The sequence below is a fragment of the Euprymna scolopes genome, chromosome 5 (genome assembly GCF_053919585.1).
Source record: "Euprymna scolopes isolate OS-2025 chromosome 5, ASM5391958v1, whole genome shotgun sequence".
In the NCBI taxonomy this organism is placed as follows: domain Eukaryota; kingdom Metazoa; phylum Mollusca; class Cephalopoda; order Sepiida; family Sepiolidae; genus Euprymna; species Euprymna scolopes.
Window position 1 is genome coordinate 174,393,259 of NC_136486.1, and position 26,224 is coordinate 174,419,482.

The window sequence follows — 26,224 nt, forward strand, 5'->3', positions numbered from 1 at the left end:
ATGGAATGAACTACGGAGAATTAATGAAAGATGTGCCCTGTTATAGTGCTCAAAGGAATTACCACTTATAAAGGTCAGATGCCACTCGCGGATATGCGTTAATGGATGGAATGATTGTCCGTAGAAAGATGAAAATTATTATGAAAGGATTTAAAATAATTAATGGAATGGACTATGGAGAATTAATGAAAGATGTTCCCTTTTATAGCGCTCAAAGGAATTACCACTTATAAAGGCCAGATGCCACTCGCGGATATGCGTTAATTGATGGAATGATTGCCTGTAGAAAGATGAAAACTATTATGAAAGGATTTAAAATAATTAATGGAATGAACTATGGAGAATTAATGAAAGATGTGTCATGTTATAGTGCCAAAAAATTCGAAATGAACCGGAGACCTTTAGATGTATTTCCTTCCAACGGCCACATATTCTGTCTCTCCACATCATTACAACAGTTAACGACATGGATTAGTTAACATTGAAGTTGAAGACGACCACGTCGTAGTTTGCATGGAAGTAGTCATGTGATAATGTTTTCCACAAACAAAAATATTCTTAAAAAGAGTGGATTTTTAATGCAGCTGTCTTTCAATTAATTGCAGTCTAGGGTTATACCGAGCCTAACCTTAACCCTAACCCGACAGTCAGTTAAACCATTGGTGTAGATACTGTTAGATAATAACATTGTTAAAAATTAATTAGTTATTATCGATCTATCTGTCTATTTACCTATCTATCCAATGATATTGTTAAAATAGTTTATATTGGGAGTTATTTATTGTTTAAAGAATAAAGTGTAGCAATGGGTTTTAGCTGAAGATGTTTACATAAATTAGCTTGGTTAAATAAACAATATAACATTGGGCAGGCATACGTGGAAATGTCGCATGTTAAGATACGTGTGCTTTTTGAATGATGACGTAACGAAACTGAGGTCAAGAGGTCGGAAAGTTTAGTCAGTCAAAGAGTTGAGTTTGGTCACGGAAGTGGACAGGCGTGATTCAAGCCAGGAAGTGAGGTTGTAAAGAATAAGCCTGCAGACACGAAATGCAGACTCCTTGTGAAGACCATTTGAGAGAGCTGAAATAAATTTATATTTTAAAAATATAAAGTGTTGTTCTGTAGTTTTACAAAAGAAGGAAGAACAGAGGTTATGGTGTTGATCATTTAATGTTTCATCACGGAGCTCAGCAGGGAAAATAGAAGAACTCTTGAAGAAAGAAAAGGTATGAAGCATATATCATTCGTCTTATCAAAAATGATACATTATGTAAATGAACTGTAATATATACCCGTGTGATAACTCTCTGATACAACATGACTCAGTTTATCCGTCGATATCTTATCCCCTTGCTAAACAACATACATACAATTTATACGTTTATAATCTGGTGCTGTTTGAAAAACAAAATATAGCATCCTCTTATCCCTGACTATGTAATATAATGGTTTTGGTGCCAATCTACCTTTCTATACAACAATATTATGCAGTAGTAAAATCACGGAGATAAGAAATCCAATCTTCGGCTTCATGTGCATGGGCACCATCATAGAAAGATGGAGTGACCATCATCATAGAAAGATGGAGTGACCATCATCATAGAAAAAAGACATTCAAAGCATCGAAGCTACATGCTAGTAAAAATGTGGGACAACCATTGAATCAATGAAAATGATATCGAAATCTTAAACACTGAACTCAAATTACCTTCACTTCAGTCTAAAAATCACGTTCCATACCTGCTATGATTCCAGAAATGCCACAATCCATCCGGTGAACTCAAAATTAAAGATAACTTCACATCGAATGAGGATATGTTAGAAACAATGCAAATGCAGATGCAGTTGGAGCCGAAACCAACAATTTTAATCTGATACACGATGCAAAACAATCAAAGTCCTTTAACAGCAGCCAACGGGAAGCAAGGTACAATTTCAATATTAGATTTGTTAATCATGTCATCGGACTTAAAAAAAGAAAATCTGGTCGAACACAACTTAATCTCTCAAATATCGATATCCTCAGTGGATTGGTGAATTTTGGAACATTTCTGCATTTCAATATCTATATTCTAGTAAACGGTTTTTTAATAATTATCCTATCTCTGGTGGCGAAGACTTTTTAATTAATCCTAGTTTAGCTTGATATTCTTCGCAGATTTATCAACAGAGAAGTGAAATGGCAAACCATTGTCAGCATTGTCACTCCTAAATCCCTTAGATGTCTTTCTTTACCAAATAAAATTCGTTTGAATATACAGTGGCCATTTATTATGATATGACATAAAGTTACAGATTAAACTGAGGGTCACATATTTTATCATTCCATGTTCATGTTGATTTTCAGCTGGCGACTACCTTTGTCTAACTTAAACAAACTCGTCATACAAAAACAAACAGCCCCTTGTCATTACTCCAAACCACCAAATGCACTGACTCAGGTGTTATCCTAAACCCAAAAACACACCTTCACTGAGTTGTTGTGCATATTTTTTTAATTTCTTTTCTTTTTTTTCTTTTTTTCGAAAATTTAGAGAACTTAACACCACAATATCTGGATACATGTTGGTAAAAAATACTACCTCCGGTCGGAAATAGTTACTGCACAAAAATTTTCAGTTTGGTCGGAAATACTTGGTGTATACGAATTTCAAGTTTTATAAGGCAGTATTTTTTAAAGGAAATACAGGTTAACCAAATAATTATACTTAATTAAATTAACAATTGATTGTACGTACATTCTTACAATGTATGATTAAATAAATATACAAAAAATAATGCAAAAATCTAAAACATCTAACTATTTATTCAATTGTGTTTATTTACTTTTCGATTCTTCTGGATATCAAAATTAAAGTGGGAATTTTTCCTTTTCTTTCTACCTGTGCTTTTGACATATGCGGAAACCTGTAATTGTTGCCACCATCAGCCAAAATTATTTGTTCCATTGTCTCCTGCAATGTCAGGAAAATGTTGTTAAACTTTGAGTTTTCTAATTCTTGAAAGCTGGTTTCAACTGCTTCAATTAATTCATCAATATTCTTTGAAGCCTTTTGGTGTTGAATGGATTGGATTGGATTGAAGTAACCTAGGTCAAGTATATTCAGATCCGAACTGTTTGCAGGCTGGTTAATCAATTCAATGTTCAGCCCTAATCCCTCCGATTCTTGTTTGAACACCGGATCTGTTGGATGTACGTGTGGCTTAGCATTGTCTTGTTGAATTATGATTCGTTGTGCAATGGATCCACTTGGCCATTTGTTCCGTGTGGAAACAAGGACCTTTTCAACGCGGAATTCACAAATCAGAATTTTCGTGATTGTATCCATGACTTTAGTTACCATTGTTCCATCAGGCCTGTTTCTGCTGTCACGTTTAGCCGCACTTGTTTGACAAATGGCCAAATTCCAATCTTCCCGTCAAAGTAACATTTGCGATGCGGATCCCAACGAGGTCGAGTCACGGCAGCAAGAAACATTACCTTTGTAATGAAACGTTTGCTTTTAGTAGTTCTTAAATGGTCATGTTCGTCTTTGCCTAAATAGCATTTCCTTGCATTTTGCGTCATGTAAAACCATTTCTCATCAATATGTATGACATCAAACATTTCTCCAAAGGTTCCTCGATTTAAATCCAACTGCGAACGGCAAAATCAATGCGACATTTCATGTTTTCTATCGTGAGAAGCTGTTTTACAGCATTTGAATGTGCCCGAATTTGGCCATCTTTCATCTTTGCAATCAACGTTATCTTAGGCATTCCACATGCTTGAGCAGTAGACTTCAAAGTGGTTCTTTTTTTTTCAAGAGAATGGTGTTTATTTTTGCCAATTGTGAACTATAGTCCCTTTTTTTTGCCACAGAGAAACTTACGGCTCAAAGAAGCCATTGGCACCGATATATCAGACGAACTGTCTAGTGCTCGTGACCAAATTCTGCCTACAGTATTTCTTCCTATACCGAATTTTGTGGCAACATTTTTGATTGCCCCTCGTTCTAGGATGCGACCTTTTGACCTTTGTAGCAACACTTACAAAACTGCTGTTCATCTTAAATTTGTCAATTCTCTCTTATTACTTCTGTTTTTTTCCTTTCACGTTGGCATCAACTACATTTTCCATATTTATATAGCCACTGCGGGTATTTTTAAAAATAGATTATATAACAGTCAGGAAAATAATGTGCATAGATTAAACTCTAAATGACTTTGAGAACAAAAACTGTTCTTTTTCAATTAAGCACGCTGAAGTACTACCATTTATCTACTAAAACATTGAACTGGTTCGTGACAAAACCTAAAACGCGGCCAGTTTTAATTCTGCAACAACTATTTCCGATCGAAGTTAGTAATTTATAATTGAAAATTATTGAAATCTTTCAATATTATAATCATTCTTTTTACTTTGTCTCGTATACAACAGTGATTTTCTACAAGACTGCATTTCAATAGCCTTCAAGTAAAACTCTTTTCACACTATTGCATTATTTTAGTAAATTCTTATTCTTCAAGTGACCATTCAAGTTTTAAATGTTATTAAATTTGTTCATTTGTTTATTCATCTTTGATTCTCTTTTTTCTTTTTACGTTCACAGGTCATTGCCACTGACCAAGGAGGAAAGGGTCACAAATCAGAGAGTACAATCAACGTTGACGTGCAGGATATTAATGATAATGCTCCCAGATTTATCGAAAATTATTACTTCCGTGTTCCAATAACCGCAAAAGAAGGAACCGTGATAGGGTCTGTGGTGGCAATTGACAACGACTGCAGCCAACAGAACAACAGAATTACATATCTTCTTAAAGATGGTGGATTTGGAAAATTTAAAATTGATCCCGAAAAAGGTTGTAATTATTTCCTGTCATGTTTGACATCATTTTAGTTTTGCGACATTTTGTTAATGGATACTTTTTTAAGAGAATCTCAAAGTTCTGAGTGATTGATTCTTCTATGTTATATTTCTCTTTGCCTGTCTGTCCGTTCCACTTTTTCTCAGAAACTACTAAGTCGATCCGGCTGAAATTTTGTATGGACCTTTGTCATGATAATATGCAGCGAACTAAGTATTATGGTATCCGTTCGATGCACAATTAGGAACTAATATAGATTAATAGGTATTGGTATTTAAAGCAAAAATGGGCACAAATTTAATAATATCCAACCATCAATTTGGTTTAAAACACTCATTCTCGGTCAACGAGCTATAACTTTTCCCGTCTTTAATAAGCAAGAAGTTTAGAATATTAATAATTTTCTAGATGGTAAATTTTATAACATACATGAGGGTAAAACAAATGTACACATATCTGAGGCAATAGAAGAAACCCTAGAAAACAACTCAAAGTTGGTAGTAAAATGTGACCGTAAATGGATGGTGCCATTTAACGCTGCAAAGACTAAGATTCTTCCCTTTAACAACTAAAATAACCTGACAAATAACAACCTACTTCAAACTGCTCGGCTTAACATTCACAGGTAACATGAAGTGGAATAAATATATTGAGGGCATTGCCAAAGCTGTTGCAGAGAAGCTGCATTCTTTCTACAGTGCTAGAAAATTATTCATACCAGAGTGTACAATTTATCATCAACAATTTCCCTCACTTTCTATCTGTTCCCAAAATTTAATGAAAATTCCATGAGCAGAGTTTCTTTCCTAGAATTGCATATCTGTGAAACACAATACCGTGTAGCAGGTTCTTATCTGACTATAGCATGGTGATCTTTAAATCTAATGTAAATAAGTTACTGATGAGTTGTCCTCTTAAATAATCTAGCCCTACTCAAGTTCTCCAATTACTCACCATCGCTGTCTTGCTAAGCCGTGAGCCATGTCCTCTCAACTAAAATAAAATCTTTACAAAATCATAATTCACCCATGCATGGAGTACTGTTGTCACATCTGGGCTCGTGCATCTACCACTAGTCTCTTACTCTTAGACAGGGTCCAAAAGGAGCTTCAAATCTAATAGGTAACACACTAGCGGCCAAGATGCAACCTATGTCCCATTGCTGCAACGTTACATCTCTGTGCTTGTTTTACAAACACTTTAATAGTATGTACTCTGATGAACTCATAGTATTTGTGTCCCCTCGGCGTACATACTCCTAATTTTCCTGACAAGCAGCAAAACAACTTTCACTGTTGAAGTCGCTAAATACTGGAAAGTTTTCTATTCTAATCGTTTCTTCCCTGAAACTAATAAACTTTGGAATTCCCTCCCCTTCTATTTCCTCCTTACTTGATTATACTACTACTAACTTCAAGAAGATTAAATGTAATGTTAACAAACATATGGTTACTCGACTCTACAATATGGCCCTTAATAATAGCTCATTTTCATTTATGTTCTGTCGCAAAAGAAAAGATAAACATAAGCATTTTTTTAATCTTTAATCTTTTTTCGTATTTGACCTTATGCAATGACCTGCCATGACCTTTAACAAAGTTCCTCGGAAACTGTTAGTTCTGAAAGAGTAAAAAAAATAGATATACATTAGAAAAGATACTTTTATTTTCCACAGTCGTTTTCTCATGTAACAAGACAATCAAGGTTTTAAAGCATATCTTGAATTTTCTAGGACCATGATTCTGCAAAAAAGATCAGTAAAGAATCCCAAAATGATCAGAAAAGGATCCAAAATCTGTTTTTTTTTTTAGATTACTTTTATTTATTTTAATTTTATTTTTTAAGTTAATTATTTAATTAATGAGTAAGGAGTAGAGTATTCTTTTATGGATTTATTTCAAGAATGTGAACGATGCATGCAATGCTGTAGGACTTCATATTTTCTATTTATATATATATATATATATATATATATATATATATATATATATATATATATATAACCGAATGTTTAATGAGTTATTTGTTTATCTTTTGACGTTATTATGTGATAAGATTATAAATTACATAATAGTGTGTGTGTGTGTGTGCGTGTGCGTGTGTGTGTGTGTGTGTGTGTGTGTGTGTGTGTGTGTGTGTGTGTGTGTGTGTGTGTGTGTGTGTGTGTAATCAAATGTTTAATGAGTTATTTATTTTCTCTTTATTTCATTTTTCTGCAGGAGAAATTATCATTGCTAGCAGTCTGGTCCGAGAACCAATGAAAAACGAATATAGCATAGTTGTGAAAGCAGTAGACAACGGTGCCCCTGGTCTGTCAAACAGTACTAATGTGACTATTACAGTGCCAGTCAACCATCCGCCTTCAGTCCAAAAGAGTTTCTATTTTCAAATTACAGAGGGCAGCAAAATTGGTCAGTACATTGGCAAATTGAGAGCAGACGACAAGGATTTGGGCCGGGTCAAAGGAGAAAAGTTAGGCTTTACGTTAGTCGATAAAACAGGTACGACTAGTTGTATCGACCCGGCATTACTCGGGAGTTTTTTGACATCTGATTTTTGTTTTTGTTTTTTTTTTTTGTTTTTCGATCATCGTACCTATCCCCATTTTTATTTTTATTTATTTATTTTGCCTTTCCTCTTAATTATTATATACAGCATTTCACGTTGACACAGTAGTTCCCATTAGATCACAAAAGTTAAGTAACGTTGAATGTGGCCAGTATTAAAATGAGTGACAATTTGGTAATACTAGGTGGTGTATGTTCTCTGAAGACTGGAGAGGAATAGGCGCTGTCAGACTGTTTTTGCCCAAAACACGCTGTATGAAATGCTACAGGGCCCCATTAACACAGAGGGTTAAGGGACTCATCCATCATCCGTCCTTAATTGCTTGTAAGAAAACACTTCCATTTGTAGAAAGATAATTCAATGATGGAATATGCGTCATTCAAAACAAATTTTGAACATTATTACATTCCAAACGTTCTCCCTTGTTTGGAAATTGATTTTTTTTTTTTAAGTTTAAGTGAATTTCCTACGATATTGGCTGCTGATTACATTAATTAAACAAAGGCGATTTAATTGTATAACATAGTTTTGTTAAAGTTAATTTTAAAAATTACGTTTGAAAGTGAATTTTTACATAAAGACGATAAGTTACTTGATAATTTTATGCAGATAAGAATATGTATTTAATGTACTGTGTGCAAGAGAACGTGTTAGTCGTGCGACATACAAATTGGACAAATACATATTAATAGTGCTACCGCATCATTAATTATCTCTCTTTGTTTGTCAGTACTCTTTATTTCTCTTTTTATAAATTTAGCTATGTTTATTTATTAGCATGTACAAGATCAACTCCTAAACTAATAACACGATCGTCATAAATTTTAAAATGTCGATGTTAGGTGTAAGTATCCAAATGTTGGCTATATCTAGTTTAAAACAGGTTTATACAAAGCGAAAGTAAAAAGATAATGGAAGTTCTCAGTGAAAATGTACATACCTCCGAATTTTGTAAAATTTTACCATATGGTATTAGACACCAATTAATAAATATTCCCAGACTTCGGTTTCTTTGAAATATTTTTTAAGTATTTTAGAGAGCATAGTTTCTGATTCGAAAAGTCAAGTATTTAAGATTTGCATTAAATTAGATCCATAAGAATTAGACATCTATTAATCAAGATTCACTGAATTTCAATTTCTTTTCACAATTCCTTAAATTTTAGACAGTTTTAGACACAAAATTAAGTAAAGATTTTCATCAAAATTAGAATAAAGATTCTTCTTACATATGAAAGAACACTGGTTAGGTTATGCGAAGGCCATCGAGCTTCAAAAGTCAAAACACCAAGGATTTCTATGATGGTCTCAAGGAAATATTTTCCTTAAAAATGTGGCGCTTCTCCTTTAAGCACACCTGACGAGGAAGCTCTTCTTACTAATAAATACTGTAAAGATGGAAAGAACATTTCGAAACTGTCTAAATACATCATCAGTCAGTGACAATGATGTAATCTCGTCCATTCCTCAAAATCCAGACATTCTTCAACTATCACTTGAACCAGCTTATCAAGAAGTCACTGAGTCCATTAAAAAGATCGCTTCTGGTAAATCCCCATCATCTAAGGACACAATCCCGCCTGAGGTGTACAAGCATGGTAGGAATACATTAAAAAGCTCCATGTTCTTTTTGTGAAGATATGGAAAGCAGGGCGTATCCCACAAGATTATAAACACCTGTATAAGAATAAATAAAGAATGTTTTTGACAATCGTCGGGGGATATCACTCTTTGTCATTGCTAGCAGAATCCTGGCTAGACTCATTCTAAAGTGAATCATTAGACATCATGTGAAGAAAATCTACCCTGAGTCAAAGAGTGGTTTTCTGCTAAGGTTGTGGCACCATTGATGTGATATTTTCACTCTGCCAAGTTGCAGAAAAAGTTCGAGAGAAAATCAGGAACTTTATATGGTGTTTGTCGACCTGACTAAATCCTTTGACACTGTGAACCGTGATGCTCTTTGGAAGATTATACGGAATCTTGGCATACCGGAAATACGCTCAGTGTGATCATCTCACTTCATGAGGGAATGAAGGCTACTGCTGTGTCAAATGGCAAGATGTCAGATGCCTTTGATGTTACAAATGGAACCAAACAAAGGTGTGTAATGCCACTTGTGCTCTTTTCTCTGTTTTTTCCCTCATGAGATACGCATTTTGTGATGTTGATGGTGTCAAGTTTCAATTGCGTCTGGTGAGCTATTCAACCAGCAATGGTTCAAAGCCAAGACGCGTCTTTGTACCGAAAGAATTTGTGATTTACTCTTTGCTGGCTATGCTGCTCTTGTAGCAACATCGTTTGAAGATGCACAGTTCTTCCTTGATCGCTTCGCAGCAGCATGTAAAACATTTCGGCTTACAATTAGTGTTCAAAAAAACAGAAGTAGTGCGTCAACCCTGCCCAATCCAAAGAAAGCCGGAGGTGTAAGACAGAACGTTCCAGAACATAGATTTCCCAAAGACATTTGAAAGTGGATGGTAAAACACTAAACAATGTCAAGTCATTTTCTAATCTTATTTTTTTTTTTTTTTACGAGGTAGTCACCACTTATCAAGGCCCGGAAGGCACTCGGGGATAAGGGTTATGGCATGTATAGTAATCAATGGGATAGTATCATAGTAATCGTTAGTATTGGGGATTTGGTAAATTGTCTTAAGGGGGCAGTTCATCAGGAATTTGTTTATGTTGGACTTGAAGACATCCAGGTTGTAGTCAGGTGGGAAGCAGGCAAACATAACAGAGTTTCACAGTCGTGCACTTCTAAGAAAGAAGCTTTGTTCATAGAATCTACGTTTTGGTTTTGGCACAGATAAAGAGTGGGGAAAATCTTTGACAGTGGTTTCAGCTAGACGGATGTTTATCGTGAAAGATTGGCAAGCGGGGACCAGAGATTGAACCTCAGACGAGCATTTGCCATGGGAGTAACGATAAAACAGACACAGGCTCGCAGCGTCTCTCCTGTGAGAGAGAGGTTGCAGGGAAGAGAAAACGGCATCCCCCACTGAGCCACGAAGTCTATTTTGTACTCTGTCAAGGCAGGATAGGCTGTTTTTAGCAGTTACTGCCCAAATGTGGCAGCAGTACTCCATCCTTGGACGTACTTGGCTTTTATATAGATAGAGAATTGCATCAGCAGTGAGATATCTTCTGGAGCGGTAAAAGGATCCTACCATTTTTCCAGCGACCTTGGCAACTGACTTGATGTACGTGTTCCATTTCAGGTCAGGAGTAAAGGTCAAGCCCAGAAGCTTATCAAAACATGGAGCTCCCCCAAGACGAGAGCCACCCATTTCAATTGATGCCAGATGGGTATCAGAGCGTTAATGATGTAAAGATAGAAGCTTGGTTTTAGATGCATTAAAAGTAACCAGCCATTTCTTCCCCCACTGTACCACGCGCTCAAGATCAAAGCAGAGAGAATCAGAGAGAACTTTGTCATTTACAGCCTTTGATGTGTTGCCATAGATGGTCGTGTCATCAGCATAGATGTCAACGAATGATTTAAGTATGTGTTTTGGGAGATCATTGATGTAGATCAGGAAGAGAGTTGGGCCCAGGATGGACCTCTAAGGGACTCCAGCATTAATACTGTGGGCCTCTGATTTCTGACCATCAACACTACTCCTATTAGAGAGAAATGATTTAATGATTGAGAAAATATTTCCAGTTATACCGTAGCTGGAAATCTTGTGAAGTAGGCTCTTATGCCATATCTTATTGAAGGCCTTTGATATGTCAAGAGCAATTTCCCTAGAAAGGAAGCCTTTGTCGAAAGATTCAATAATCCTATGAGATATAACCGTTAGTACATCTGCGGTAGATCTAGCAGAATGGAAACCATATTGTATATGACTAAGAAGGTTATTTCTGTTGAGGTGGTTGACTACTTCTCTATTTAATATGAATTCCAGCAACTTACTCATGACACACAGGATACTTATTGGTCTGTACTGACAGGGAGACGACTTATCACCTTAATTCTTAAATACAGGGCATACTGATGTGTGCTGGGAAGCACTTCTCCTTAAGGCAACGCTTAAACAGTTTTGTAAGTATGGGGGCAAGTTCTGGTTGAAGTTTTCTCAGCACTATAATTGGAATGCCGTCAGGGCCAGTTGCTTTACTGGAATCAAGGTTCTTGATTAGCTTGGCGACCTCATACACAGATATTTGTATGTTACCTAGCGTGTTCTGTGCTATAGGAGGAAATATGGGGAGTTGATGGCCTTCGTCGCATAGGGTAGAATAAGCTGCAAAATTCTTGGCAAATAGTTTGGCCTTGTCTGATGCTGACGAGATTACCTCAAGTCCATTGATGATGATTGGGATAGAACGCATGCTTCTGTTCAGGATCCTGTTTGCTATTTGCCAAAACTGGTGGGAACCAAGCCGCTGCTCAGCTACTTTTGATTTAACGGACTGAGCATATAGCTCTCTTGCATTTTTTATTACTCTTTTACAGTGGTTGCTGGCAGTCCTAAAAGCAGCTTTAGTCTCAGTGCATCTATTACGTTGGTAGCTATGGAAAAAGTGATTTCTGTGCACAATGGCAGCAGCACATTCTGAGGAGAACTATGGCTGGCTGTTAGGTTTTTGTTGGAATTTTTTGGATGGTATGAATCGGTCTATGCCTACAATTAACCATTTGGTCAGGTCTGATACTATAGAGGACACATCCTTTTTAAACATGGAGTGCAGGGGTAGATCAGATATAAATGTAAGGAAGCTATCCCAGTCAGCCGTAGAGTATTGATATACAGTGTGGTGGAAAGGTACGTCTGAAGACTTACTACATTTCGTTTTTATCTTAACTCATACAACCGAATAGTCGGAAGATCCCAGAGGAGATAGAACAGAACATGAACATAGCTCAGGGGAAGTGAATAGAAAAAGGTCTAGAAGGCTAGTGTACTGACCGGAAGTATCGGGCACACGAGTGGGTTCGTGAACAATCTGGGTGAGGTCATAGGCAATGGCGAAATCATGACAGAACCTCCCCCTCATCATCTGTCTTGTTCGAGTGGGTCAGCCATTCCACATTGTGGACATTGAAATCACCACAAATGTGGATGTTAGCCGAAGAATGAGAAGACAGGATGTGGTCAATTTTCTCAGATATGCTCTTAAAGATAGTAACTCCGCTGTTGTGGAGGCGATAGAGGGCAAATATAAATGCAGTGGTATAAGCAAGTGCAACCCTGAAGCACATATAATGTAAATTAGGGTCTTCACTGGAGATATCCCTACCACATGGAAAGCCGTCTTTAATGTAGGCACATATTCCATGCCTATGGCGATCTTGGGGGTCAGATTTAGCTGTTAAGTTAGAGTATTCTTAATTATGAAATCGTCTAGGGAAGTGGTCGGCCCTATGCCAGTTTCGCTTAGGAAGAATATGTCCGGTTTCGTCTCCTGTTATTAGGTTTCAACCTCTGGAAGGTTGGAATGTAAACCCTTGATGTTAGAGAAGGAGACATGGTATTAGTGGTCTATGTTGGAGGATGGGGTTCTAGGTTTATTCATGATGTTTTTTGGAGATGTTTCATGTTGAGGATTTGGGATTTGTGGAACAGGTCGACAGAATTGGTTAGAGCAGAACAGAGAGGGAAAGTAACAGAGAAAAAGGCAAGATTTTTTTTTGTAGCACATGATAAGGTAAAGCTGTAACAATTACCCACTAGTATGGCATCTAGAGACCCCACCAGAAACTACTGCATGGTCCAGAATCCATTCACCAGATGGCAATACAGCAGCCCCAGTACTTTGCACCACTTCTAAGTGGTTAATCCAAGGTTCGGGTTCCTGAATAGCAGGCGGATAACGTCAGCCCAGATGAAACGTTTACCTCCAGCACCTTTACTAATGACATGGCCAAAAGAATAGACATAGAAACAGAAAATTTCTGACATTTCAGGCTACTTTTCACAAAGTACTGCCGACCTGGAAAGCATCTTTTTCTTCGGCCTTTGTCAGAAAAATCACTCATTGGAAATGAGGACTGAGGGACAAATAAGGAGAAGCGAGAGTAACGAGAGCTACCAATAATGCATACACAATGCGTTGTCTACTCTCCGTTAAAAAAAAAGAAAGGGGGGAGTTAAAGGACTTATTAATATTTACTTATTTACTTAGTATAAGTCCGTAGCTCTAATTAGAAACTAAAGGTATTTGAAGATAAATTCTCCTCCCATATTTACGAATGAGATTGAAATGGAATACATTGCTGTAATTTCTGTTTAAAGGTAGTAAACTTTTTTCTTCTTATCCAAGAGACACCTCCAGCGCATTTGAAGGCTTCCAATTCATTGACTCTTGCTTTCGGGGTTTGGTGCTTATGGCAGACGGGGTGGGAAAAGGTCGCGATGGGAGGGAAGATTTCGTTTATATTTATAAAGAAAGTAGAGCAGTAATCCTAAAACTTTGGTGGGGGTGGGGGTATATTCTAGATAATTTTGCATTTAACGACTGAAATAAAATATATTAGACAAAATTAAATCAAATAAAAATTTATAATAAAGACACTAACCCTAACCTTAACTCGGACAATTTAGCACCAAAATAAATTAGAAATACTGGTGGAGAGTTATCACGTGTTGAGATATTCATTAAACTTTTTCCTTCTTATTCAAGAGACACCTCCAGCGCATTTGAAGGCTAAGTTAATCACAGTTATTAGATGATGAAATTCTTAATAAGATTGCTAAGGCTACTTGCGCTTTTGGAATGCTTTCTTTACATTTGTGGAATGAACGAGGTATTCAACTGAACATAAAAATCGTGGTATAACTGTTGTTATTTCTATATTCATGTACGGCTCTGAGTCTTGGACTTCATACAGGCATCATATTTAGCAATTGGATGCATTTCATAAAGCTGTTTGCGCTCAATCTGTGGCATTACTCTTGGAGACAAGGTATCCACGCTGACCTTTTCACAAAGTGCAATATTTCTGGAAGTGAGTCATTCCTTATTCAGTGTCAACTGCGGTGGATTGGTTATGTCCTGAGAATGTCTGATGTCAGGATACCAAAAATTCTAATGTAAAGTCAGTCGAACAGAGAGAAAAGAAATGTGGGGCGTCCATTACTGCGATACAAAGACAAGGAGCAATCTGTCTTCAATTGGTATCGAACACAGCAGTTTTGGGATTGTTGGATCGCAAAGAGTGGATTCACTTTGTTTTGAGAGTCTTCACTTTTTTTTAATTCTGACAGTTTCAATCATCTGTATCAAAAAAAGAGAAAGAGCTAAATGGTCAGCAACCATACCACCGACCGTATCACTGAATCCGCACACTTGTACTATGTGTGAATTCGTTTGTAAGTTTTTTTGCGGGACTTAAATGTCATTTGAGGCTGAAGCATGAATGAATTTAAACAATAAGCTGTTGGAATCTCATACATTGAAATCGACGGGTGAGTCCAATATATATATATATACATATATATATATATATATAGTAAGTTATGAAAATATATACGGCAACAGAATATTCCACATTTCATTCTTGTGAGAATCCGTCAGGCTTATGCGAAAAGTTGTATCGCGAATTTTTATATACGCACATGATATTGAATTTTCTAGTAAGCCAATCAGCTTCTTATTTTTGAACACGCCCATCCTAATCAGCCAATGGATGGGCACTTACAGGATAAAGGTACAGTTGACCTCAGGTTCACCTCTTCCATTTGTGTGTTTTATGAGAAGGCTAGATATCCTTTTGTTGTAGTAAGCTTTCAACCTAGATATGGTATTTTGTGCTTTAGTCTATATATTAGTTTATATTTATATTTAAGATAAACCAGAAATAAAGGAAATCCAAAACTATATTAGCAATGTATAAAATGTATTTATAATTACATACAATAAATTTATATATATATAAAAAAAAATTTTTTTTTTAAATGTGTATATGTAAAAATATTTTTAACCTTCATATATCTAATTTTAAATAAATAAAAATGTAAATATACTAAATACTAATCATAGTGGGAGTGATAAGTAGTTAAATGGATTAATCCTAATCTTATAAATACAAGACTGATAAATTAAAAAATATATCCATTTTAAATGTGGAAATTGATGAATCGCACAGGTAAGAAATTCATTTTTTTAGTATGAAAAGGTTAGTAACTGCAATTAAGAATAGGAAATTGGATAAAATGTTTGCAACATGTATTCTTCCTAAGATTAAGGGTGGTGGTGTTTGATCAACACTGCTGGGGAGCCATGATGTAATATACTGTTTTGTTTTTAAATCCCCGAAACAGTGTTTCATGGTAAACAACTGATGATCCCTTGAAAAATAAATTATTGGTATTATAGTAAATTCGAGAGCGAGTTGATGCAGTGATTGTAGGTGATTAAATCACTTACTGACTATATGGTTTTCTAACGAATGATTAAAAATATTTTTTTGCATAGTTTTAAAGGTTAAAAACTTCAAAGACTATATATATATATATATATATATATATATATGTATATATATATATATATATATATATATATATATATATATATATCGATTTGAAGTTCAATATCCTTTTTTTCTGCATCAATATACAATTTCCCTTATTCTATGTAGCTAAAATGATTTAAAAACTTTAAAAACATTTCATTTAATTTTCTATGTTTATTACCTTTAGCAAATTAGGTGCAAACCTTTTATAATATTTTCTAATATTTTTCCTCCGAGGAGATGTATAAACATCGAAAACTCATGGGTTAAGGAAATATATTTTTTATTTTACTATACTGTATTCTTTGTCTTGCATACAATAAAATTTCTATATTTGAAATTTAACTTTTTCAAATCACAAACTTTAAATTCCTAAATTATGATATATATATATATATATATATATATATATATATATATATATATATATATATATATATATATTAAGTTATAAAATATATATGGCGATTAAGCTACACAGAATATTCCGAGAGCTCTACATACGTATTGAGTACTGTTGAAGTAAATACTTAAAGTTTATGCATAAATTTATAGTTTTGTATATTAATTTGAGACTAAACGAAGTATATATATATATATATATATATATATATATATATATATATATATATAATTATTTATGAATATGTGTGTTTATTTATTTTATTTTTATTTTATTTAGTTATTAATTTCTATTTTTATATATTTATAGTCTTGGAAGTTTCCCCACCTTTAAAACTATAAACAAAAAAACACCCTTTATAAATCACTTAACCATTTTAGTTTGCTTCTAAGTTCTAATTAATTAATATACAAATGATCAGTTGTTTACCATGAACATGTTTTTGACCAGTAATAAATAGTAATAAATGAAATTGATAAAGACACAAAAGACAGCCTTAAAGAAAAGCAAAAAATATAGTAAAACATTTTACAGTTAAGAGGAGCAATGTATATCAAAACTAAAAGATGAGAATTTGAAGCTAAATGAAACTTTATTAGATCATCAAGTCAATCAAGAAAAGGAAAAGTATTACAGATTAAAAGTTAGAATTTTCTTTCTTTATTGCCATCCCTGAAGACGGATTTCCCCTCCGTGACGTCATATCTCCTGTCCGTGCTGAAATTACTGTGACATTGTTCATATTAAATAAACCATTCACACCTGGTCTTTTATGTAAACGCATACTTTTTTCACATGTGCATTGTCATAAGTGAGCGATCAATACAACAATCAACAAAGCAAAGTCTTTTTACATACGTGCGCGATCGCTGGTCTTCCATTCTTTTGATCGTTACCTAAACATTATCGCCACTTTTTCATGCGTTATCCGTGATTCTCTCGTGGTTTTTAAAGTTGTTTAATTTAACACAAATCCACTCATGAATGGAAACACAATAGAGACTTGTTACGATTCCAAAGGTTTTATTCGAGGGAGACGTCGTTCACGGGAGGGTGGAGAGAAAAGAAACTACCTAAGCTAAAATTAATGCTCTTCTACTTGGGAATTGAGAGACACAGACAGCAGACATCGAGAAGATATCGGCTTAGATTCTTTTTACATTGTCGGTTGCATCTTGCCTGCCCTGCTTCTCAACTCCGACTGACTAGAAACTTTTTGTTTTGCCTCGAACACCTATCCACATATAATCTGGGTGCACATTGTATCATATAGTCTAGATTCTCGCAGGCTTGTCGTGATGGTGGTGGTGGTGGTTGGTCATATGAGATGAAACGATAAGATTTAAGAAATGAAAACTGACTTGGTCGGATCGTGGCTTCTTCCCTGAGCACGTGTGAAGCTGTTGGAACTTCTTCAGGGGTTGTTTGTGCTGTTTAATTATCAATAATTAACGCGAAAACGTTTCTTCCGAAATGCGTTTATATAAAACAAATAATTTTGGCAAGACGGACACAATTTGTCACTGGCTATTTTTAATGCTATAATTTTACACGATATTCGTTCCATCTTATAAAATATAACATGATATTATAACATATAACATGATATTACAGCATATATCATCGAATTGATAGTTCCGTTTTGTCTTTTCTCTTCCACGTGTGTCACTTGTGAACTCTTGAGTCCTTGACAACTTACTTTCGATTTCTGCCCCACCCAAGGTCAACAATATACAGCAGCATTACACTGTTAGAATTTAAGTGACGGGTTCAGATGTTCTAGAAAGTCAAAAAGGAAGCGCAGCATTTATTTAAGTATTTCTATTATTAATCGTTGAACAATTAAATTCTAACATCACATCAATAATTATTTCTAACACCGGAAATGTTTTTATTCTATTCATTTGCAAATTGTTATCCTCATCTTCATAGTTGCTTCAGCACGTTTTGACTAAGTTATCCTCTGGCCGACTTCAGGTGGACAATTATAGAAGGTTAACCTCGACGGGATAAGAATACTGAGTCTCATAACTGTATCCCCAGTAATTACTGTCTTCCATAGTTGTCCACCTGAAAAAGGCCAGAGGATAAGCTAGCGTAAACGTTGTGAAAGAACAACAACTATGAAGATGAGGATAACAGTTCACATATAAATAAATGGTGCTTGTACAGTTTAATCAAGACATTAAAAAATTTAAAAAATATCGAAAAAGGTTATATTGTACGAAGTTCTCCGGAAAAAAAAATTCATTTAATTTCATGAAGTAGTTTGTTTTTTTTTACAGCGAAAAAACAATTTGTTCTGATACCGAGCAAAGGTGCGATTTTTAGGAAGAAAAGCTAGTATTAAAGATGGAGAAGGAGTGTCGGCGCTTTAAATTGAGTTATCTCCCCGTGGCGTGTTCAAAACATTTCATAATGGCTGACTTCAACGCGCTCTCATAAAAACGTGTTTTTCCGCTGTAAAAAAAAAATACTCGATCAAATTACGTGAAATTTTTTTTTCGGAGATCTTCAGTCCAAGACGGATACGTACAATATAACCTTTTTCCGAAATTTTCATTTTTAATGTCTTGATTAAACTGTACAAGTACTAAATAAATAAATTACTCATCTCAAAGGATTCCAATAAAAAAATATATGTAATAATACCGGAAGTGTTGTTAGAAATAACATTTGCTTTTCTTCCATCGTAGGAAAAGGTGACATAAGGTCGAAAGGTAAGATTAAGCCAATGCACAAGAAGCGGTGCACTCCAGCTTATAAAAATGCCTGAGAAGCCCTGTAGGAATTTTACAATTATGCTGCCTCAAACGATTAGAAATACACTAAGCGCTTCTAAAAGCAAGATAAGATAAAGCCTTAAAGAATGGACCGTCTGCGATTGCACAGAATCATATCTCAATCCGACAGAAACAAGACATCAACCCAAAACTTGTCCGGACAACATAAGCCAGAGCTGATTTGTTAATGATTATGCACCCTTTGCTTCACTATAAACTCGTTATTTCAGATCACGTGGTATCTATTGGTTTTGGGGACAAAAGTGAGCGCACCACGATCACTTTTATTTAAATTAGTACTCAAAGCACGCCGTAGGTAGGTACATAGGTAGTAGCAACAGCATGTCTCTATTTCATTATTGATCTATTTCTTTGTTTTTTTTTTTTCTCTCTTTTTCCTTTCAGTGCCGTTTTCTGTCCATCCTCTGAGTGGCGAAATAAGGACGAACAATAACATCGATCGCGAAGAAACGGAACTCTTCAAATTTCTTGTCATGGTGAACGATAATGGCATTCCGGCCTACACAGCGACGACAAGTGTCATTATCACAATCAGAGATCTTAATGATAACGCTCCTCACTTCAATCACGGATTGGAATACAGAGGAACAGTGGTCGAAGATGACCGTATCCCCATTCTGAAGCAGAACGTAGAATTGGTAAGCGAGGAGGAGGTGGGGAGTAGGAGGAAAAAGAGGAGGATATCCTCTCTGATGGAAAAAAAATATTACATATAGATCACACATGCAATACACCAACACACACGCGCGCGCGCACACACACACACACATACATACATACATACATACATATATATATATATATATATATATATATATATATATATATATATATATATATATATATATATAGTGGCGTGTATACTTCAGAAGATGGCGGAGGGGGGTTACTTGAGTGATTCAAAGATATGTTGAAATGCTTATAACAAGAAATAGTTATTTTTACACATCCTCGCGTTGTTATATATAGGTAAAATGAATGCTAATTTATATATTTTTTTCTAACTCGAATAAAATACTATCAAGTCTAAAACTGTTCACATATATTTTAAATGAATACAGTATAACACTAATAACCATAGGTTGCCAAAGGCTGAAATAAATGTATTAACATTTATTTCAACCTTTGGCAACCAAAGCTTATAAATGATCGCTAAAGGTCGAAATAAATTTATTATTCGATTTTCATATAACCTTTCGTATAACATTTCACGTTTTCTTATAACGTTTTCATATAACATTTCATATAACGTTACATATAACATTTTCATATAACTTTTGTCATGTAACGTTTTCATATAGCGTTTTCATGTAACTTTGATCTCTACAAAATACGCATCAAACACTCTCTGAAGAACTATTCGTCTCTAAAATATAAGTCGAAAAAGTCCGTGACACATATGGGAGATATATAACTATTTATTTTTATTTTCACACAAAAAGATAATGAAAAAGTAAAAAAAAATGTATGTTATCTTTAATAATAATTTATTTATTGCGGACTATTATTCTTATCTTTATTACTTGTTTCACGACGTTTCGGCCAGCTATCTCTCTGGCTTTCGTCATGTGGTAACCGCGACGGATAGGAACTTCGAATCTCCTAACTGCATTCTCAGCCATCACTGCCATCCGTAGTTGTTGTCGTCTCACCACATTTTGGCCAAGTAAGCCTCTGGCCGACTTTGGGTAGGATTGAAACCGCTATCTTCAGACAATGCTCATCAACAACTAATAAAGGTGAGAATAATAGTCCGTAATAAATAAATTAATATAAATAATACTCATCTCAGTAATGAATTCTAATTAAAATAATATATATCTTTAATAATGTCGGTTTAAATGAAAGAATGCTGCCTAAATACACACGCTTCAATATATTTTATATAGTGAGGATTCCGAAGGCAATATATTTCTAAATCCAACAACTTTTATATTTTTCACATGTTCATCTCAGTACCCTGTATATCAAATTTCGAGTCTGTAGACTAAAAATTGACAGAGTTATTGCGTAGGGAAATGTACACACACAGATACACAGACATACAGACACTTTCACTTATATATATATATATATATATATATATATATATATATATATATATATATATATATATATATATATATACTAGCATGGGCGCCCGGCGTTGCCCGGATGTTTGGATATGTATGATGAGCAAAAAAAAAAGTGGTAGTAGGAAGGCAGGCTCGAACCCGTACCGCAAAGGAGGAAAAGAATGGGGTAAAACCTAACGTTTATGCTGTTACGACCACTGTCAAACCGGAAACAACATTTTTTAAAATTAAGGCTAGACAATCTAAAGGAGAGGATAACTTTCAAAAATATCGGTGAAAAAAGTCCCCCCCCCCACTCTAGAAAAGTTGAAGGGGGAGATATTAATGTTTTTAGCCAATTTTTCGATATTTGTCGTATGAAAGATCGAACTTTAAAACAATACTAATCTTGGTAAAATTCGTCGCCTCTATTGAAAGTTTTAGGCAGACATGCAAACAGACAGACATACATACATACATACATACATACATACATTTATATATTGGTAACTAAAGATTTTCGACCCAAACTGATGAAAAAGCTTGCCCTATCTTTGAATACCCTTTATGTAAAATTAACTGATCGTCCAAACAAACACGCACGATCAATTCACCAATGCAAGTAATGGGTTTTTTGTTTAATATTGTGGTTTTGAAATGTGCTTCACAGTTCAATTCTGACGAATCGTATGTGAGATAAAAGTAAACTTATTTTGTATATTTTACCTAAGAAAAAACGATGGTTATTTTAAAATATGTGCAACATGAAAATGTTGTTGCGTTTATCAAAATTTATATCTCTACTATTATATAAAAGTCAGTTTGTGTGTGTGAGTTCCTTCTTCGTAGGTTGCGAAACGGCTGAGCCTATCTTTTACAAAGGTAATTTATATGTCTGACAGTGTTCTTAGATATGCATTGTACAGAAATTTATCTGATAAGTATCGAAAATCGACAAAACCTGATCTTAAAAATAGCTTTTCTCTCTTATAGATAAAAAGGAGTAACAGTTTACAGGGGGATATTTTACGTTAAAATGGCTAAGGGAGATAATAAAAGTTTAGCAACTCATTTCTTCTTAAAGAAAGGTTTATTATGATCTGGAGATATAGCTTAGTGGTAGATCGAATGATCCCCCTGTTCAAGCCCTGGTGTACCTCACTATTTTATTTTAATGTTTTCTTATTGATGCGTTCAATTTACGATAAAAGAAAATGTAGCATTTAAAATTGCCGCAAATCATTTTTTCGTTTGCGTATTTTAAAATTAAACATTAATCAGAAGTGATATTTCCAAAGCATTCCTCGTCAAGCCCAAATATCAGTTGACGTGATATAGTAAACAAACACAGAGGAATATGATGAACGACATTATTATTATTATTATTATTATTATTATTATTATTATTATTATTATTATTATTATTATTATTGTTGTTGTTGTTGTTGTTGTTTAATAGTAGTCTCAACTTTTTGATGCTTTCATTTATTGTTTTCTAATGTTATTATTATTATTATTATTATTATTATTATTATTATTATTATTATTTAAATCAATGTATTTCTATTTTTTGTATTATATGCTTTTTTTTTCTTTTTTCAACATGTTTCATTGTTGGTCTATTTTTGTTTTGTTTTTAAAACATTGAAACCAAACCTTTTCTTTGAAAAATCCCAAAATAATGGCAATTACAAACGGATTATATATTTAAGTCAATATTTGTGAATTCTGCCTCAAAATATTATTAACAAACGTTTTAAAGCGAAAGTTTTCAACCTTTTTATCTCACTGCCCATTTTGATATAGCTTTGAAACATTAGTATATATATATATATATATATATATATATATATATATATATATATATATATATATACTAGCAGGGTACCCGGCGTTGCCCGGGTGTTTGGAGGTGTATGCTGAGCAAAAAAAAAAAAAATGGTCAATTTTTTAAACTTTGACCCCTATTATGACCCCTTAACATTTACTGTTCTTGGCTCAAATCAAGTTATTAAGTTAGATCCATGTCCAAGGGACCCGTATTTAAAATTTAAAGTGTTTAAACCTAAAATTGTCGGAGGAGTTTGGTAGAGTTCTCAAAGGTCAAATCGTTGAACTTTGACCCCTTAACAGCCAAATTTGTGGCCGAAAATGATCATGTAGATTTTTCCAAATCTCAGTACTCTGTATATCAAATTTTGAGTCTGTAGACTTGACAGAGTTATTGCGTAGGGAAATGTACACAGACACACACACACACACATATGGACACTTTCACTTTTATGTATATATATATATATATATATATATATATATATATATATATATATATATACTAGCATGGGCGCACCGCGTTGCCCGGGTGTTTGGATGTGTATGTTGAGCAAAAAAATAAAAGTGATAGTAGGAAGGCAGGCTCGCCAAGCAGGAAAAGGACGGGGTAAAACCTAACGTTTATGCTGTTACGACCACCGTCAAACCGGAAGCGACATTTTTTAAAATTAAGGCTAGACAATCTAAAGGAGAGGATAACTTTCAAAAATATCGGCGAAAAAAGTGTCCCCCTCCCTGTAGAAAAGTGCCTAGTTGAAGGCGGAGATATTAATGTTTTTAGCCAATTTTTCGATATTTGTCTTATGAAAGATCGAACTTTAAAACAATACTAATCTTAGTAAAATCCGTCGCCTCTATTGAAAGTTTTAGGCAGACATGCAAACAGACATACATACATACATTTATATATTGGTAAGTAAAAATTTTCGACCCAAACTGATTAAAAAGCTTGCCCTATATTTGAATACCCTTTATGTAAAATTTCAAATATTTAGACAAGAAATTGTCTGAGTAATTTGGAAGAGACCGCAGAGGTCAAATTTTTTTTTAATTTGACGCCTATTATGACCCTTTAACATTTATTGTTTTGGACTCAAATCAAGTTATTAAGTTAGATCCATGTCCAAGGAACATATATTTAAAATTTCAAGTGCATGAACTCAAAATTGTCGGAGGAATTCAGTAGAGTTCTCAAAGGTCAAATCGTTGAACCTTGGCCCCTTAATCGCCAAATTTCTGGCCAAAAACCGATCACATCGATTTTCCCAAATCTCAGTACCCTGTATATCAAATTTCGAGTCTGCAGATTAAAAATTGACAGAGTTATTGCGTAGGGAAATATACACAGACACACAGACACACAGATACACAGACACACAGACACTTTCACTTTTATATATATATAGATATAAACTTGAATGCAAGCCAGAAATTACTTCATATTCGTTAACTTAAAGATTATAAACTTGCTTTTAAAGAGTTATTTAAGAATTAAGACACGTCACTCTTTAAATTTGTTGGGATATGATGGTGGTCTAGTGGTTAATGACATGGACTGACGACCTGGATGCACCAAGTTCGAATCCAGTTTGTTCCACAGGATTCACTCTCACTTGAGATGTTGGCAACCTTCACGTGATCCCTTGTGTATTCATCGATGTCTTTCTAGAAAAAGTTCTGCCTAGAAAAAATATCGGGGAAACCAATGCCAATAATTAGAATCCTCGCATTCATACCATATGATGATAAAATACTGTATTATCGCAACTCGTTCTAAATTCGAAAATATTTTTGAATCTTAACGAATGGAAAATCATTTCTGGGTTGAATTAAAGTTTAAAAGTAAAAAAGCTAAATATTATATGACAATGTGTAGCATTTTGGTATACGATCCTTTATCTAATGTATATGAAAACACGTGCATCATCTACAACAAAACGTCTATTTATATTTTTGCAAGCGGACATATAGTAAGCAGTCCCACAGTGTTCAACAGATCCAATGGACAGAACTCGCATTTAAGCTTCAAATTAGTAGTTATTTTTTAACTCTCATAGTTTTCTTTAGAAATGAACAACTGTAGCTTTCTTCTTCGTCCTCTTCTGTGTTGACTCAAGTAAATAATTTGTCACGGGTCCATACGGTACAGATGAACGGCTGGCCTTCTTCAAACGAATACTCCGTTCTTCAAACGGCTTGCTTTTATGCAGCCCAGGATTATCTAATTTGCATACAAACGGAGAGAATTCACGTTATTTTCCGTAACCGTTTTATATAAAATCAGCTACGTGTCGCCGTTTCTTTTTCTTTTTTTTTTTTTTTTTTAATTGATTGATGGGCTTTATAAAATGCGCAGGCAGGTGGGTACCACAACAAAGAGCTTTTCTGGTTGCCTTTAATGCATTTCTGCAGTTGTTCACCGCTGACAACACCTTGTCTGGACAAATATTCTGACTTGTCATACCTGCTGCCAAATTGCTCCTGTGGTTCCCAGAGGTCAAGTGACGGTCAGAAAAATATATTACGATCAAAACTATTCTGAGGGCGGACGCTGGCCTCTTGAGATCAAAGTTTCTAGTCGCAATGAGTGAAAGAACATCATGAATATTTTGCCATTCATTGATGAATAACTCAAGACAAGTATTATGGTTCAATTGTTGTACCAAACAAATAGAAAACATTACATTGTTTTTTTATGTTTTTTTTTTATTTTGGTACTGATCCAAAATCTGATCCAAGGTAACATAGGCATTTTCCGACAGTTTACAATAAATATCTGGAAAAGTTGCTGAGGAAAGCGATACAAATACTGCCAGATGATCAATTCAAAATGCTGAAAACAAAAACTTGAACACAAGAAAATATAAATTACAATAACTTTTATAACATGATGACATATAATTGTAAATAGAATCTACAAACGGGCAGTAGTGATCATGTTGAAGACTCCAGTTTTAAAGACAATTCTCTTCAGAGATGCATGAAGAATGACGCATGCTTTTATTTTTTGCAATAAAAACATTTGTTTTTGCTTGAAGATTCACTAACAAAACTCATTTTCTATGTTTGAATTACAAAATGTTTGTTTAAATGGAAAAAAGATTTATTTAAATGCACGGCATTCAGATTACAAAATGGTAAACCTTTTTATTTTTGTTTCTTGGGGTTTTTTTTAACATTTAGTACACGATGGAACGATGAAATTGTCGCCCTAAAGAAAACAACATTACAACTTCATTTTAAA

General features: G+C 34.5%; 1 protein-coding gene across 1 annotated transcript in view; it reads left to right on the forward strand.

The window, feature by feature from the left end:
- Positions 1-26,224, forward strand: part of LOC145277040 (protocadherin Fat 4-like) — a 1,076,063-nt gene that overhangs the window by 1,015,024 nt on the left and 34,815 nt on the right. The window contains exons 30-32 of the mRNA XM_080128674.1: positions 4,596-4,848; positions 7,074-7,355; positions 19,478-19,731. Coding sequence (XP_079984800.1) covers positions 4,596-4,848; positions 7,074-7,355; positions 19,478-19,731 — 789 coding nt within the window. The remainder of the gene's footprint in view (positions 1-4,595; positions 4,849-7,073; positions 7,356-19,477; positions 19,732-26,224) is intronic.